This window comes from Etheostoma cragini, chromosome 23, assembly GCF_013103735.1.
Source record: "Etheostoma cragini isolate CJK2018 chromosome 23, CSU_Ecrag_1.0, whole genome shotgun sequence".
Lineage (NCBI taxonomy): Eukaryota > Metazoa > Chordata > Actinopteri > Perciformes > Percidae > Etheostoma > Etheostoma cragini.
In genome coordinates, this window is record NC_048429.1 from 18,438,481 (window position 1) to 18,454,692 (window position 16,212).

The following is a 16,212-nucleotide window of genomic DNA, read 5'->3' on the forward strand; positions in this document are numbered from 1 at the left end:
TAACAGACCACTGAATCAAGGCTTTTCCAGGAACCTCTAAAGAAGAAAAAATCAGCCCAGTCAGTGCCAAGTCATGCTGGGGACAAACTCTAAAGACTACACCTTAAGAAGGACTTTTTCAACTTCACTTGCCAATTTGTTGATTGGACTCATAGTATGTATGGACACAACATAAGTTGAAACTGACTTTTTTTCAAAGCATGGCCTTAAATTATGCACATATGGATATGTAAAGTGCACATGTTGGGCTGCAGTCTTTAAAGTAGGTTTCCAACAATAAGGAAAAATTTGGATTTTTAACAGCCTGTGTCTTATTTTCAAAGATTTGACCATCATGCCTGAAGGTTATGATGACATTTCAGTCACATTGCCAAGATCTGGCAACTCTTTAAAACAGAGTTGGAGACTGTGCAAATAATTATCCTTAACTGTTTAACTGTTTGATCCAGAAAACACAGACACGGGTTACAGCATCTACAGAGTGGACAACTAATTTACTGAGTGAGGATCTCTTACTGCCTTATGTGCAAATAAATCCCAACTGTATCATTACAGCGTCATACCAGACACTGCTGTGATTCTTGTACAGACTCTGCTTCTGGGCTTAACGTGTGGTTTAACAATTCAATGAGCAGGTGTATTAAAATGTTGTTCAACTCCTTGTACCCCAGTAAAAGCACTTGTCTGGCCGTCATAACCAACAGGATGGCAAGATGGTAACAAAAAGGCTGCTGTAGTAAAACAGCTGAATTTACCTTAATATTAATTCACATGGCTCTTATGGGACCTTTGCTTTTATGGATTATATAATGTTTACCTGACTGATTCAAACAAAACAGATGCAGACAAGTTGCCGTTCCCCCATGACATGACAACAACCAACCAACATGACCTCGCTTTAATGTACAGTATAAAGTTCCAACACAAATATCTGAACACACACTGCTGTCCCAGGCATAAGTTTGTGTGTACTGAGCAACAGCGTTTATTAGCTGGTTGTGCTGAGTCAGAGGTAGTTTGAAATCATGAGTTGATACTCAATATCAGTGATCAGAAAGCGCTGACCATCAGGTTTTCATAAACGTAAGGCTTTCTGGAGTTACAGTGCGTGATGAGTCCTCCAATGTCACGCTGCCACTAAATCCAGGTATCAGTGTGTCATGAGGTAATGTGTGGTTTGTTCTTGTGTTTTTTGTTCTTTAGGTTTTTTTTGCACAACTGTAGATTTCTTTGCAGTGTGACATCAATGGTGGACTAAAGGTTTTAAAGCTATGTTGCGCAAAGAACCAACTGAAGGAAGTACACAAGCTTGTTAATGTAAATCTGAAAAAAGGTAAACAGTAGTCTGAGGCAATGTCAAGCTGTTTGGTAGTGGAGTACTGGCAGTTTGGAGCGGGGTTGTATTGTATTTTTAAATCAGTCCACCAACAACGGGGAGAGCAGTGCAGAGCTGGTGATGTTCTGGATCATCCAAATTAAAGCTTTAAATGCATATGGAGGCAGTGATGGACTAACAACTTCATTTTCCTTGATCTTCTGACAGTGAAGTAATTAAAATAATTGTTAAAACTGCAATCACAATCGCCTCTTGGAAACAACCCCAAAACATCACAGTTTAGGTTTAATTTTCAGAGCAATTCTTATCCTATAAAAGCAATTGGGGATGGATGTGCACAATTAACTTTGAACAATCATTTTTCCTCAACTTTCAAGTCAAACAACGATTGATTTAATTTTAATGTTTGCCCATTCTTTTATGATGTAAAATGATGTAAATTTGTTTAACCAATGAGCCATACTCGGCATCAATTAATCTAGGGTTGGGATTTGACCGCATTTTATTGAATTTCATTTCAATTCCATTATCAAATCCCTTATTGAATTGCATCTGGATCTTTTCAGACCCCGTATTGAATATATATATATATAGTATAACGATTCAATAACTCATTTAATATAGAAACTCTAATTTACACAGCCCGCAGCGCTAATCTGAAAATAGAATTACCATTGATCTAAATTTGGATATATCATTCCACTAGAGGAGACATTAGCACTCCCAATCATAGAGAGGTGATGTCACTAACAAGCAATCTTTGGCACACGTACAGTAGTGCAGACACTGGTCTGTTATTCACAGAACTAATGTAAAAAGTTTATAATCTGCCACCAGTAATGTTTGTCACTTTAGGTGACAGTCAGCACCAGCTGGACATGGAAGCTGTCATCGGAATCGTTCTTTTGTAAGCGAGGAGCAATAAAATATTAAACAAGAACAATTTGTTAGCCTCAGAGTTTAGCAAATATAGGTATTTGTCAACCACATCCAACAAAAATCCCAACCCTATATTTAATAGATCATTTAAATCGTAAAGCTGTCGGTTTTTCAACAGCCAAACGGAAAATATTTGAAATTGATTAATTTCAGTTGTAAAGATTACTACTTGTCAATTAGATTTAACAGCCATCCATTGAAATGCTTTGCTGTGCTCTGACATTTTGATGTAATGTCCGATAGCTTTGTCGTCATTACTTAGAATTCCAAATGGGGGAGACATAAACAACGCACTCTAGCTTTATTGTAAGCAACTAATCCTCAATTGATTAAGGGCATGGCTGGGTATTGGCCATCAACTACATTTGCACTGCCAATGAAAACTTTGACTTATTTCACAAAAAGTCAAGGATTGTACTGCAGGTTCACCTCTTGATAAATCTTTGCATTGGATGCTGTATCTTTCTTCCATATTGCAAGAGAGAGAAGTGCTCTCAGTCCAAAGTTAAATATCAGTAGGTTTTATTTCTAAATGGCTTGAATCCAACTTAATGGATAGACAACCGCCCTGAGGAGAGATCTCTGTCTCTTTGTGTTTGGTGGCCAAACACCAGTTTGGGTAAGGGGTGGATTTGTTTGTTTTAGAGCCAACACTGATATATTGAGAGAGAGATGCAGTGGCGGTGTGAGTGCATTTGATTTGTACCTCAGTACAATATTGTAGTCCTCTGGCCGATGCACCCAATGCTCTCACTGATGTGGAGATGACGATGCTCTAAAAACCCAAACATGAACTTACTGATTGTGTCTGTTTCTGTTTGTTTCTGATTCTTATTAAGGACAATTGTGTTGTACAGGGTTGATGCCAAGTCTGATGTGTTTGTTTTGAAAGTAGAATTTCTAGAGCTGAACTGTTGTTTGTTTGTATCTGTTCAGCCAATAAGCAGCAAACTAAAAGATTATTTTTGCTGCATTCAGTATGGTTTACGTAAAAATGTATCAAAGGAAGTTAAAGAAATAGACATATGCTGAACATCTGCATGTTCAGTGACAGAAAAAAAGATGAAACTTCTCTAACTGAAATTAAACCAAGTAACAGCATGTGGAAAAAGTCAAAAATAAGTGGTCAAGGCAGTCTTTTCCCTTTGAAAGACAGCTGAATGAGGTAGCGATTTCATGGTGTGGAAGCTTAGTCCTCCTCTGGGGACTCTCCAGCCTCTTCTTCTTCTTCCTCTTCCTGTAAATAAAAATAAAAGTAAATACACACACATTATATATTATATACGGTATTGTGTCTCTAAGTGTCTGACACTGTGGTGAGCAATGCAGGGGCCCAAGAGGGGACAGTCCTGTCACCCGTTCTGTTCACCCTCTATACCTTGGAATTCAGATACCAAGGTACTACTCTCGCCACTGTCGCACTGTTGCTTGCTCTGGAGGAGACTACTAGAACTGTTGGGTTCTTGTAAATTCTGGAGTGTGGTCTATCTGTATAGTGTCTTGAGATAACTCTTGTTATGAATTGATACTATAAATAAAATTGAATTGAATTGAATAGATACAATTTCTACTCCTGTCACCTCCTGACTCTACAACTGGTGTACAACAATGTCCCTGCAGATAAATAAAGAACTATACTATCTTATTTCATACCATAGTGTCTCACAGTCTCATTCAAAGATGTGAATGACCACAAGCAGAGGTGTTCTGTCACTTGTTCGTAGGGTTAATGGAGCAGCTAAATTCCACACGGTCACAAAGTGAATGGTTAATCTCTGAAAGGAAATGTTCATATGCATGACGAGACATCAATTTGCCCTCTGCACTTTCCTCAGATTTGTATCCCCTTTATTTAATCCCCACTACATGTCGTAGTTTGACATGTTCTATTGTTATTTTAGATTACTAGACAAATCTCAAACTCTCACAATGTGTACTGTGGTATACACAGTACATGAACAGTGTGAGACATAAGCATAATTGGCTATATCAGCTTTTGCTTTACTAGCGTTTGATATGTGTTGATGTTGCTTGAACAATCGTTAACATTTCCTGTCTAATTTTTTCCGTTCCATATAGTGAAGTGCCAGTTAGACACCAATAGAGGACTAAAGCTGCTGCTGTTATACTGCTGATGTGCTGCTTTTGTTATGCAAACAGAAAAGGTGGTAAGCTTTAACTTTTCTTCTGGATTAAGGGTTTTTGTCATATCTATGTTGACTATGTGCATAGGTTTTATAGCTAGATGGGGTATAATGAAAAGCTATTGCATGTATGTGTACACTGTATGTATGTACTGTATGTACAGTGTGTAACAAAACATCAGGAAGAATTATGCTACTTTGGCTGATAGCAGGCTTGGTTCACAATGTAAAGACACTAATTACGTGGAATAACTTTGATACTATGAAAAAAGTATAATTGTTATGAGGCAAGATCTCAAGTTATAAGGAGCATCAGAAAAAAACACGTCCCCCTCCCTCCTCAGACACAATGGATTTCTTTTCCACATGGCTTAATTTTATTCAGGGAGGCTAACTGACGCAATTTACAATCCTCTTCCTTTCCCAGGCTGTGGTCATCCAGCTTCTACTCCATTTATTAGTTCTCACACACTTCAGAGTTTCAGGCTGAGAAGAATACAGGAAAAAAATAATCCTTGCAAAAACAATTGGGTTCCACAGCCCTGCTGTGCTGCTGCAGTTCTCCCGCCCCTCGAGCTTGGATCTTTGATAATTCCTTCCGTTTCAATAGGGCCTAGCCACTGTCGGCGCTCAGGCCCAGGGTTAGGATTAGATTCTCTACTTCAAATTCTGAAGTTTTATTTTATTTTATTCTGCCTCTGCAGTCTTTATTACAAACTCTGATGTACAAACGTTGAGCAAGCAATGTAAAATAATACTAAAATTTAGCTAGTCTATATCAACAACGTTTCATTTACGGGCTAGATCCCGTGCCACTGAAAGTTCCACCATACGTCCCTCATTTCTCATATGCAGGAATGTTGTGCAGTGGCGGCTGTGGCTCATTGAGTAGAATAGAGCGGTTGCCTGCCAATTGGAAGGTTGGTTGTTTGATCCCTGTCCCTGCAGTCCAATATCAAAGTGTCATTGGGCGAGACACTGAACCCTAAGTTGCCCCAAATAGACCGTAAAAGTGTGTGAATGTTTATTTGATGAGCAGGTGGCACATGGTGACAGCCTTGGCCACAGTGTATGAATGTGTGTGTGAATGGTTCCTGTACTATGAGAAAGCGCTTTGTTAAGACTAGAAAAGATCTATATATACAGTCCATTTACATTAACATTGTGTGGACTAGCCAGACTTTCCTCTGCAGCGCTGTGGAGATAGTTCTGGCAAGGTGAGACAAAATGTTTGCTAATTCTATCCAACATGTCTTATGGCAAAAGACACATTGTACCTTGGTCAGTCAAATGCAACAACACACTCTGGTGGTAACTTAATTTACATTGACAGTAAATGCCAATAACATCAATCTTGTTGAGAGAACTATCTGGAGAGGCTTTGAAACTGAACTTGCCATTTTCTTTATCCATTTCTCCTCAAGAAGGATTGTACCTGCTAGCCATCAACAAAATTATTGCTATATTTCTTCCTGATTTCCCAAACTGGAGACCTGCCTCGAGTGTAAATCAGCCCAAATCGCAGAACGCATGTACATTAATCATGCATTAAACGAATTGGCGCAAAAAAAGGTGCATCTACTCATTATTGCATATATTTTAATGCATAATGTAGTGTAATGAGGATTAAATCCTGGTTGTTTTAAGTAATTTTTCCTTAGAGTGTAATGCGTGTTTGTGTTTTAGCACAATCTTTTTGATCTTACCTGAGCAAGCTTTTTCTGGACGACTTGCTGTGGCTGCAAGAGAGCAGAAGGAATAGGTTAGTGTTTGTCCTCCACTTCTTTTATTTACAAGAAACAGTTGTTAGCTGTCTTTTAACAAAAAGTCACGTGGTGGCTTGGTAGAAATTTAAGTCGGATTCAACTGGAAACAGAATTAACAAGTAATGAGTGTGTCTTGTATTGGTCTAAAACAATCCACAGTAACTACATCAGCAGTGATTGGTCATTTAAGAGTTGAGTGGGTTTAATGATCACCTAAAATCTCACAGCAACACAGTTACGATGAATTCCCTCTGCACAGGCCAACCCCCATCACAAAACGCTACCTGCAGGGACTTGCACATACATTTTGTGGGGCAGGGGCTCAAGGAACAAAGGGAAAATCATTTTTTCTTGTCTTTAAATACTTCTAAACTTCCTTTCACTGACATCCTTACCAACTTATCTTAATGCCATCCCACTTGGGCAATTGTTTAATACTCAACAGATTTCTACAAAAGTATAGTATATTTTTTAGTATTTTAGTATTTTAGTATACACTAGGTTTTTCAAAAGAGCAGGCAACAGCAAAGGAAACTATGTCACAATGTGCATGTTTTCTAGTTACAAGTATTTATTTAGAATAATTGACTGCACCAAGGAGAGGGACATAGTTTTACTAATAATTTGTTTATTTGCACATAAATTCTTCAGGTGTATAATATATATATATATATATATATAATATATAACAAAAATCTTCACACTAACCTGAAAAAAAGCTGTTTCAGATTTTTGTTAATTTCACAGGAAATAACACTGCGCTAATATTGAAAAAAACACAGTTACTATTAGATGAGGAGAGTCACGATGCCAGACCTTCCACAGCGCTGTGGAGTGGCGAGTCCACACAGCATTCTGGGGTGGAAAAAAATCTGCTCTGGTATATTGGCAATTCTTTAAACCAATCAGAATCATCTTTGCTTCACTTAGCCCCAAACAAAATGACTCTGCAAAATAGCCTCGGGAAGGAACTTGTTTGGTGTTTGTTTTAGGCCTACTACCCTCCATCTGTAGATTTCTTTCAATAGGTTGATTCAACAGGTTGGGATCAATAATGAGCTGGCTGATGTCCATGCTGTCCATGGCTTTATCAGATCGGATGTGAACAACCTAAATATTTTGGGTGGTGTTACGACTGCTGTCATATTTGTTTGTGTTTTGTTGTGTGTGTGCATGTTTCCTGTGTTTAATCTTGTTTTCACATTCAAATAGCCGTGTGCTATATCTGGGAGATAACTGGTGGAAGCAGACACGCCCAACCCATGATTGGCTGCAGCTGGGGATCTACCGGATATTTAAAGAGGCAAGATGGCGTCCGTCGGCGGGCAGCAGGCATTCCTCATCCTCCTCATATCCCAACCGCCACACTTTGTCATTGTTCAGCAGTTGTGTTAGATTGGGTACTTTTTGTTTCAATAGTAAGGGTGAACCTCCAGGTGTGTTAATTTTTGTTTTGTCATTCCTTTGGCCATATTTTGGTTCTTTAGGTTAATATCTTACTTTCTAGACAGTTTGTTTATTTAGTTATGTTAGTGGTAGGCCACCCTGAAGCCTTAGTTAAGTTACATACAGTATATCTATGTTTAATTAAGAGTTTTACTTGATGTCAAATAAATACATTTGTGAGATTAAAACAACTAGTTTTGTGGATACTTGGGAGACAGGGAAGATGGGGCTTTTTTTGTTCATGGTGCATGCTAGGCACCCCTAGACTGGGGGGTAACAATGGAAAGCAACGCAAGTGTTCTTGGCAGCTGTGGCCGCGCTTTTCGAGAGATGGAGCGAGGCTGGCAGATATGGTGGACAGAAACCAAAGATGAAAGATCTGCATCCATGGGCGGAAAGAAGAGCTAGAAGGTGCTAATACTATCCAGTATCTCTCAAGGTTACTGCCTAAATGGCTCCCAAATTTAGCAGAAGTTCGAATCAAGATTATGAGTGCCCGTCGAGCCTACAGTGATAGTCCAAAGAAGAACAGCACTACTAATCGCACGTTGATTTTCAACGTGATTTGCTACACAAACCAGGCAGGCAATCCTACAAGCTGCGCCGAAATCTCCGCTCATTATTCAGGGCGGGATAATTTGCTTATTCCCAGATTACAGCAAGTACGTGGTCAAGCGGCGGCAAACCTTCTATCATCCTGGATTCAGGATGAATTTTTTCCTGATTCATCCGGCAACACTGGAGATCTATATTCTGCTCTAATGCGCGCAAAGCTACACCACTAAAAGTGCAACACCTAGAAGCTGAGTTCACCAGATTAGACTAACTGTTACAAACTTTGCAGACATTACCGCTATCAAATCTTCAGAGAGAATTATTAGAATAATTATTAGAACTGACCTTGTCAAAATAAATAAATCCTTTCAAACATTTTATTCCAATCTGTATAATTCTGAGTTTACCTTGGATATATCCCACTGTGACAGCTGGTTGAATCTGCTTGACTTGCCTGAGTTTTACAGCAGAGAAATCAGCTAGCTTGGACAGATTAATTTCTCTTGAAGAATTATTCAAATCAGATCCTTCTTGACATGATTAACTTCTCTATTGAGAAGGCTGAATTCTCAAGGGATGATAGCACAGCCTTGATTTCCTTACTTCTGAAAAAGGTTAAGGATCCTACAGAGTGTTCTAGCTATCGGCCTTTGTGCCTGCTTAACACTGACATAAAAATCTTTATGAGCAAAGCTCCTAGCCCGTTGTTTTTTATTTTATTTGGCAAAATTTGTGAACGCCAACCAAACTCAAATCTCTCAGCTTGAGTCTTAAGCGGCCGCACCCCTCCTCTTTATTTACAGTTTCTAGATCTAGAGCCAAGATTGCTTCTTGAGTCCTGCATTATTTGTAATTTCTCTGGAGCCTCTGGCTCAAGCCATTTGCCAATCATTTATGGTGTCACCAATATGCATTCGTAGTGCAAACCATCATCTCTCATTATTTGTGGACAATGTTTTTTTTTTTTTAGAGAACCCCTTTCAGTCTCTCCCTCACCTACTATTATTGTGCCAGGAATATGGAAGCTTATCAGGCTTTAAAATACCAAATGACTCTGCCCGTAGTTCAATCATCCCTGCTAACATCCCAATTGTTTAGCAGATTAAATATTTGGGCATTAAGGTCTTCCCCTGCTTATCTAGATTATTAAACATAGCTATACTGCTGCTCTGAACATCTTGAAAGACATGGAAAAATGGATGTGTAACAACAGGTGCACAACTGAATGTAGTTATAGTGACCATAAAGGCAAAGGATGAAGAGATCTCAATGTTACAGTCTGACAGTAAAACCTACTAAAGTGCATCTGGGACAAAGTATTCCAAAAAACCCAATACCTTATAGTGCAGACGCCAAAATGTGCCAAAGTGCTATAACAGAACCTTGGTCACTGCATGATATTCTATTTGCCAATCTTTCTAACAAACAGTGCTAGCTACGCTTTGGCCCCATTGTCTCAAACCTTATCAAGACTTGGAGATTGGCTGAAACACATAAAGACACTGACACAGCACTCCTGATTAGAGGGAGGCCGATAACAGCTCCACAGTGGGAGCAGAGAGGACTTCATTGTCTAAAAGAATTATTTAGCAATGTTAGCTTATTTACTTTTTCTGATTTACAGGACGCATTCAATCTACCACATTCCTCTTTTTTCTTTTACCTTCAATTAAGATCAGCACTCAAGGCGTATGCGTCCCATGGCAGAGGCCTTTGCCCATCCATCCTATTCGGAAGTTTTACTGTGCAGCCTAAAAACTGTGGGATGGTATATAGGCTTAATCAGTTCTTAGTGATATCTGGCCGCTCAGCCCTTCCTATTGAGAGGATCTGGGCACGCGATTGCCCAGGCCTGAGTAGCGATCCTATATAGTATAAATGATATGCTATCATGACTATGATATCACGCAGACCATCAGCAGAATCACTACAATTTCATTCATAGGACATATCTCTCCCCTGTGAAAATGCACCACATGGACATAATTAAGCTCATTATGCAATCTTTGCCCAATAAAAGCACAAGATACATAGCTTCACATGATCTGGGAGTACTCTGCAGTTAATCGGTTCTGGAACAGTATTGTATCCAAAATGTCTTTGAAATTGATTTGGAATGGTCTGTCAGCCTTTCATCTCTCTGGGACTTAGAAACATGCTGTCTTTGATGGACTTACTGCCAAGAAAACAATTGCAACCTGTTGGAAACCACCTCACGATTGTGGGACGGCTGTTTTGTCCCTGTTCTGTGTGTTTGTTCTCTTCCCTTGTCCCCTGTGTTTCTGTCTGTTGCGTTTTGTCTTCACCTGCAGTGGCTAGAGGCGTGGCTTTTAGGATCTAGTTTAAGGGGCGTGGCCATTCAGTCCTGCACAGTTTCTACATAGTTGCAGCTCATTCCACTTCTCACCTCTAGTATATCTACCCGGGCTGTTCACCTCTTCAGCGCCAGATCGTTAAACTGCTCATGTGGTAAATCGGCTCCGTGGTTTCTGCTAGGGATCTTGGGAATTCCTTGTGCTCTGTTTAATCGTGTTATGCTGTATTCAGAGCCCGCTCTGAAACAGCTGCTTCCCTGTGTGACCTGCTCTGCTGCCTCCCTACTGTGACCTGTTGAGCTGTGGCTCTATTGCTATCTGCTGTTCTGCAGACTTCTTTGTGGTACAGCACGTATACCACTCTATGCCATGGACACAGTTCCATTGCTGCTCAAGAGTGTTGGAGTCACATGGAACTGAGCCTGGTCGGTAACAGTCATTTAACAGTTTAATGATTGCAGGCAAAGAGACAAACAGAAGCGCAGCACATCAGCGGGGAATTTTGGCTACAAGAGAGTAATGCTGGAAAACAAATATAGAGTATGCAGCTGCCTCTCACACTTTGAAATCATATATTGACTGTGTGGATGTCTTATACATTCTTACAAAAATCACAAAACTCTTTCATTTTTCTCTCTTTTATTTTTTTCTCTCTACAACCTGGGTAAGGTTTCATGTTTGCCTTAAGGGCCTGACGCACAGTCAGTTGCCGTCGATTACTATTTTCTGAAGTTGCATTTTATGCTGCCTTCAGGTGCTACCAGAATTATGGTAAATGCAAGATTTTGCTTGAAAGTTGCACATAAACACTCCCTCAACTCATAATTTTCAAATTAAAAGATTTATAATTCCAACCTCACAAGTGGGAAGTAGGATCTTCTGACTAGCACATGAAGGCAAAATAGCTTTTTTTTTCTGTGGATAACGTAAACTGTTTAATATATAACTGTGCCTTTATTGTGTGCAACCATGGATGTAGATAGAATGAAACAGTTAAAGGCAATCAAATTTGTCACAAAATGATGGAAGTTTCTTTCTTGCAGAAAGGCAGCACTACTTGAACTACAGCGAAGGCCAAAAAGTCAATTGACTGTAGAGACTTCAGAACCCCAGCCTGCTTGTTTGTCATCTCTGTCCTTTTTTCACTCTTCTCCCGCTGTGTTCTGGGTTTACTCTGATGTGTACAGTTTTTAATTTAAGTTAGCTGTTGGTCTTCATTTCAGTCAATTTCCGTTCAAATAAGTAAATGTGTGTAAAATATTAAAAATAGACCTATGTAGAGTAAATTCTTTTTTTTAAATATTGCCTGATTGTGGTACTGTGTCATACATAATGCCTTGCTGCATGTCTGAATAAGACATCTGTTATTTAAAGAATACCTGTGGGACCGGATCAGCAAAAATAAAAACTCAATTAAAGAACTTGCATTGTAAAATGTTGATTAATCATACACTGGTTTCATAAAAAGAAGCCAAACTAAATTGTAACGATAGCAATGGCTTTCCTACTATGTGACACAAGTGTCTGAAAGAAACATTAAGATGTTACATTTGACTAATGTAGAAGATAGCCGGCAGGCTCTTAAGCTAGCTTGCTTGCTAGGGGGCTTATTGTTTAGCAGTGCAGAGAGGGAGGTCTATTACGGTCTTTGTATTAAAATTCACGATATAGGATATTTGGTTATTAAACTTTGTTTTTCTGGGTCCCAGGATTGTCAAACGTTGCACTTCAATCATTGGCCATTAAGCCCATGGTTGCTTTAAGACTTTAAGATGGTTGCTTTGCTCTCACAGTTTGTCTGCTTTTCTCACTACGGTTTTTAAGCTGCCAATCAGATGGATAGGCTGTTCAGCAGACGGTCGATGCCAACCAACAAAGTTGAATTGGCCAATAAATGGCAGCCAAAGGCCGACTCGTGGCGATGGTGTGCACACGCCGTAGAAACTAGGGTGATGTCACGGCAGTTGCCTTGGTGTGTCAGGGCCTTTAAACTGCTCAAACACTGTGGAGCGAAGGATATTCACAAGCTCACAACTGCACAGGAAGTAGCTCTGGCCAGAGCTGAACAGCTGAACCCTCCATTAGATCTGAGAATGTAAAAAGAAAATGTAGAGTCCCTGGTGCTCATAAGCCCGGCCAGCTGCTGGTCCCAAAAAAAAAAAAAAAGAGTACCATGTCCCTAACCCCCAACACCCTCCAGTGATCAGTTCAAACAGCTGGTGTTTTCTGTGCCAGCTCTGGCAGTATACTCCAACACAGTAATGGAGTCCATGTCAACACCGGATAGGACCTGCATGAGGAATGCAAGCAGCAGTGAAGAAAGAATTTGGAAACCAGTGCACACAGAGAAGAGGATGCACACCCTATGAACACCGCCAGGCTTCTAAGAAACCCTCCCATCCTTTGTTGTTGGGTAGGTGGGTGCTCAACCACATTGCCAGAAAACTTCACCTGTCCCTACAACAGCATACACAACAGTCAGATGTTTTGCTTCCGTAATGTACTGTTCATAAAGTGTGTTGTTTAAAATCACGTTATGTTTTGTACCACCTTAGAGAAATTAAAAGATGTTTTGTTCTGTAAAAAAACATCTGTCCAATCTGCGTTTTCTCTTGTATGACTATGCGCTTCCCACTAACACAGAACGTTTAGGGAACGTTAGTTTTTGGTTCTTTAAAGGTTAGTTCGAACCAAACCAATACAGGTTTAGGGAACGTTCCCTCCTGGTTTTAACGTTCCCTGAACGTTAAGAGAACCAACCAACTGTAACATTCACACAACGTTCCCATTTGGTTATTTTTGGTTGTTCTGAGTTAGAAGTAGAATGGTTTGCTGTTACTTGATATAAATTCACTAAAAAATGATTTGACTTAGAAAATGTAAGTAAGATAAACAGCATAGCATTTATTTTAAGGCTGATATAAATTTAGCTGAAAACAGTACTTTTGTGCTTGACTTTGGTTTTTTTAACTGTATTAGTGAATACCAAAACAAGAATCTATCAATAGAACAATTTTCAAAACTACGAAAATTCACTTCTTTATTCAGTTTGCAAACCGAACCGTTACAACCCCACACCAGCATGGGGTGGGCTCTGCTCTGAGCGGACCGATTCCCGTGTTATGTGAAGAAGAAGACAAGCTACAAGACAAGCACGCTGCACACACTCACGGAAAGGTAAACAAAATACTTTGCAGTTTAATGATGTTGTTGTTGTAAAGGGGGGGTTTGTGGTTTACCATTAAAATCTTTCCCTCGTATGGCTTTGTTATATTCCGGTTTTGTCAGGCTGACCAAAAATAAAAAGTTTGGCTGAAGTAAACAACTCACTGTAGCAGAAGTTTTCGTCGTCCGCCATCTTGCTACCTATGCTAGTCAAGCAGTGATCTTCTCCAAATCTTTTCTTTTTAGTCAACTCTTTGTGCACTGTGACATCATGAGAGGCTACACGGCTCTCGGCGGGACAGTTCAGCAACGCAAGGACACATAGTTTGAGTGCAACAAAGGTTTTAATAAAGTTCAGGGGAATTAATACAAAAATAGCACTCATAGATCGAATAGTTAATTAAAGAAAAGGTTGCTCTTGCAATAGTCCAAACTTAAACAGTGTCTCTTCAAATCCTAACTCATATAGCCGAGCCCCCTCCGGTCGGTCTCCTTCTGGCAATAAGTCTTTCTCCTTACTTTTTAGGCAGCGTCGCCACCCGTGGTTTGTCTATTTGTCCGTATTCCGGTCTTTTAATCCTTCCCATGGAACACACCGCTCTGCTCCTCTGTAGCTCTTCGACACTCTCCACTCCATCTCCTCTGTTGGCTATATGCTGCCCTTCAGCTCATCAGGCCCTCATTGAGCTCAGGTGTGCTGGGATTCCATGTGCTCGAGAGGTGGCGTTCCCGATTTCACCAGCAGATGGTGCCAAAACGGCCCGTGACTGCAACCATCTCCTGGGTACATAGCGGCCCTCCAGGACGCAGCCTCTCATGACGTCACACATCCCCCCCCTCAAGACCGACGTCTACGTCGGGTGAAGGAGGTTAAGAAGGCGTCGCGCCGGGAAAGGGCATCCAGCATTTCCGTGGGGCCGGCCTGCCCAGTGTACCACAGAAAAGTTAAAAGCCTGTAGGCTCAAGAACCATCTGGTAACCCTACTGTTAGTCTCCCAGTTCCTGGACACCACCGTAAACCGTCGTCCCAGGAGGTAGAACCGCAGGGTGTCCAAGGCCCAGGTTACCGCGAGGCACTCCTTCTCCACAGAGGAATAGTTCTTCTCCCTTGGCAGCAGCTTTCTGCTTAGATAAAGAACGGGGTGTTCCTCACCGTTATGCACCTGGGCGAGAACAGCCCCCAGACCCACCTCCGAAGCGTCCGCCTGGACAATGAAGTCTTTTTCGAAGTCCGGCGCCACCAGGATTGGACCGGAACACAGCACTTGCTTCAGGTCGATGAAGGCCGCAGCAATGGTAGCAAAGTCCGTTATAAACCGTCTATAATAGACGGCTAAGCCCAAAAACGACCTCACCTGCTTCTTGGTGATGGGCCGGGGCCAGTCCTGTATGGCCCTCAACTTGGCTTCCTGAGGCTTGACCAACCCCCGCTCGATGGTGTACCCCAGGTAGTTTGTCTCACTGAAGGCCAGCCTGCATTTCTCTGGGTTCGCCGTGAGCCCTGCTTCCCTGAGTGAATCCACAACCGCCTGTACTCCAAATATGCTGCTGCGTACCTTTTGTGGGGAGCGAGGACTCGATCCATCAGTCGCTGGAACGTAGCCGGCGCTCCGGGGAAACCAAACGGGAGCCGGGTGTACTGGTAAAGCCCCCCTGGCGTGGCGAAGGCCGTCTTCTCCTTTGACGCCGGGGTCAGGGGCACCTGCCAGTATCCTTTGGTGAGGTCAAGGGTGGTTAGGAAGCGTGCATGTCCCATTGAATCTATTGATTCATCCACCCTAGGCATGGGATATGCATCAAACTCAGATACTTCATTTACTTTCCGAAAGTCATTGCAAAACCGCGCCGAGCCGTCCGGCTTGGGAACCAGTACGATGGGGCTTGCCCAGGCACTGTTGGACTCTTCGATCACCCCTAGTTTCAGCATCTTCCTTACCTCCTCTTGTATAACCGCTTTGCGAGACTCCGGCACTCTGTAAGGGCGCTGGTTCACCTTTTTTCCCGGCAGGGTGCGGATCTCGCGTTGTACCACCTCCGTGTGCCCCGGTAGGGCGGAAAAGACCTCTCGGTTGCGATCAACCAACTCCAGGGCCATCTGCCGTTGATGGGTACCTCTCTCACCGCAAACAGGAGGTACGGTAGCAGCTGATCCCAGTTGCGCCCGTCTGCCTTGATCGCCTTCCGCAGCATGGTTTTTAGGATTTTGTTAAAACGTTCGACGAGCCCGTCGGTCTGGGGGTGGTAGACCGACGTTCTCAGCTGCTTGATCTTCAGTAGATTACAGAGTTCTTTCATCACCTTGGACATGAATGGAGTCCATTGTTCCGTCAATATCTCCTTCGGGAGCCCTAGACTCATTGACAGCATAAATAGCTCCTTGGCAATCTGTTTGGAAGTAGCCTTCCTCAGCGGGATGGCCTCAGGATATTGGGTTGCATAGTCCAGGATGATCAGTATGTACTGATGTCCCTTGGCGCTCTTCGGTAAGGGTCCAACGATGTCCAACCCGATCCTCTCGAACGGGGTCTCGAAAATCGGCAAGGGAA

General features: G+C 41.6%; 1 protein-coding gene across 1 annotated transcript in view; it reads right to left on the minus strand.

Annotated features, from left to right (window-relative positions):
* Positions 1–2,943: 2,943 nt before the first annotated feature.
* Positions 2,944–16,212, minus strand: part of hmga2 (high mobility group AT-hook 2) — a 54,106-nt gene continuing 40,837 nt past the window's right edge. Inside the window, exons 4-5 of the mRNA XM_034863222.1 lie at positions 6,126–6,158; positions 2,944–3,512 (exon numbers count right to left, since the gene is read on the minus strand). Coding sequence (XP_034719113.1) covers positions 3,465–3,512; positions 6,126–6,158 — 81 coding nt within the window. The 3' untranslated portion in view covers positions 2,944–3,464. The remainder of the gene's footprint in view (positions 3,513–6,125; positions 6,159–16,212) is intronic.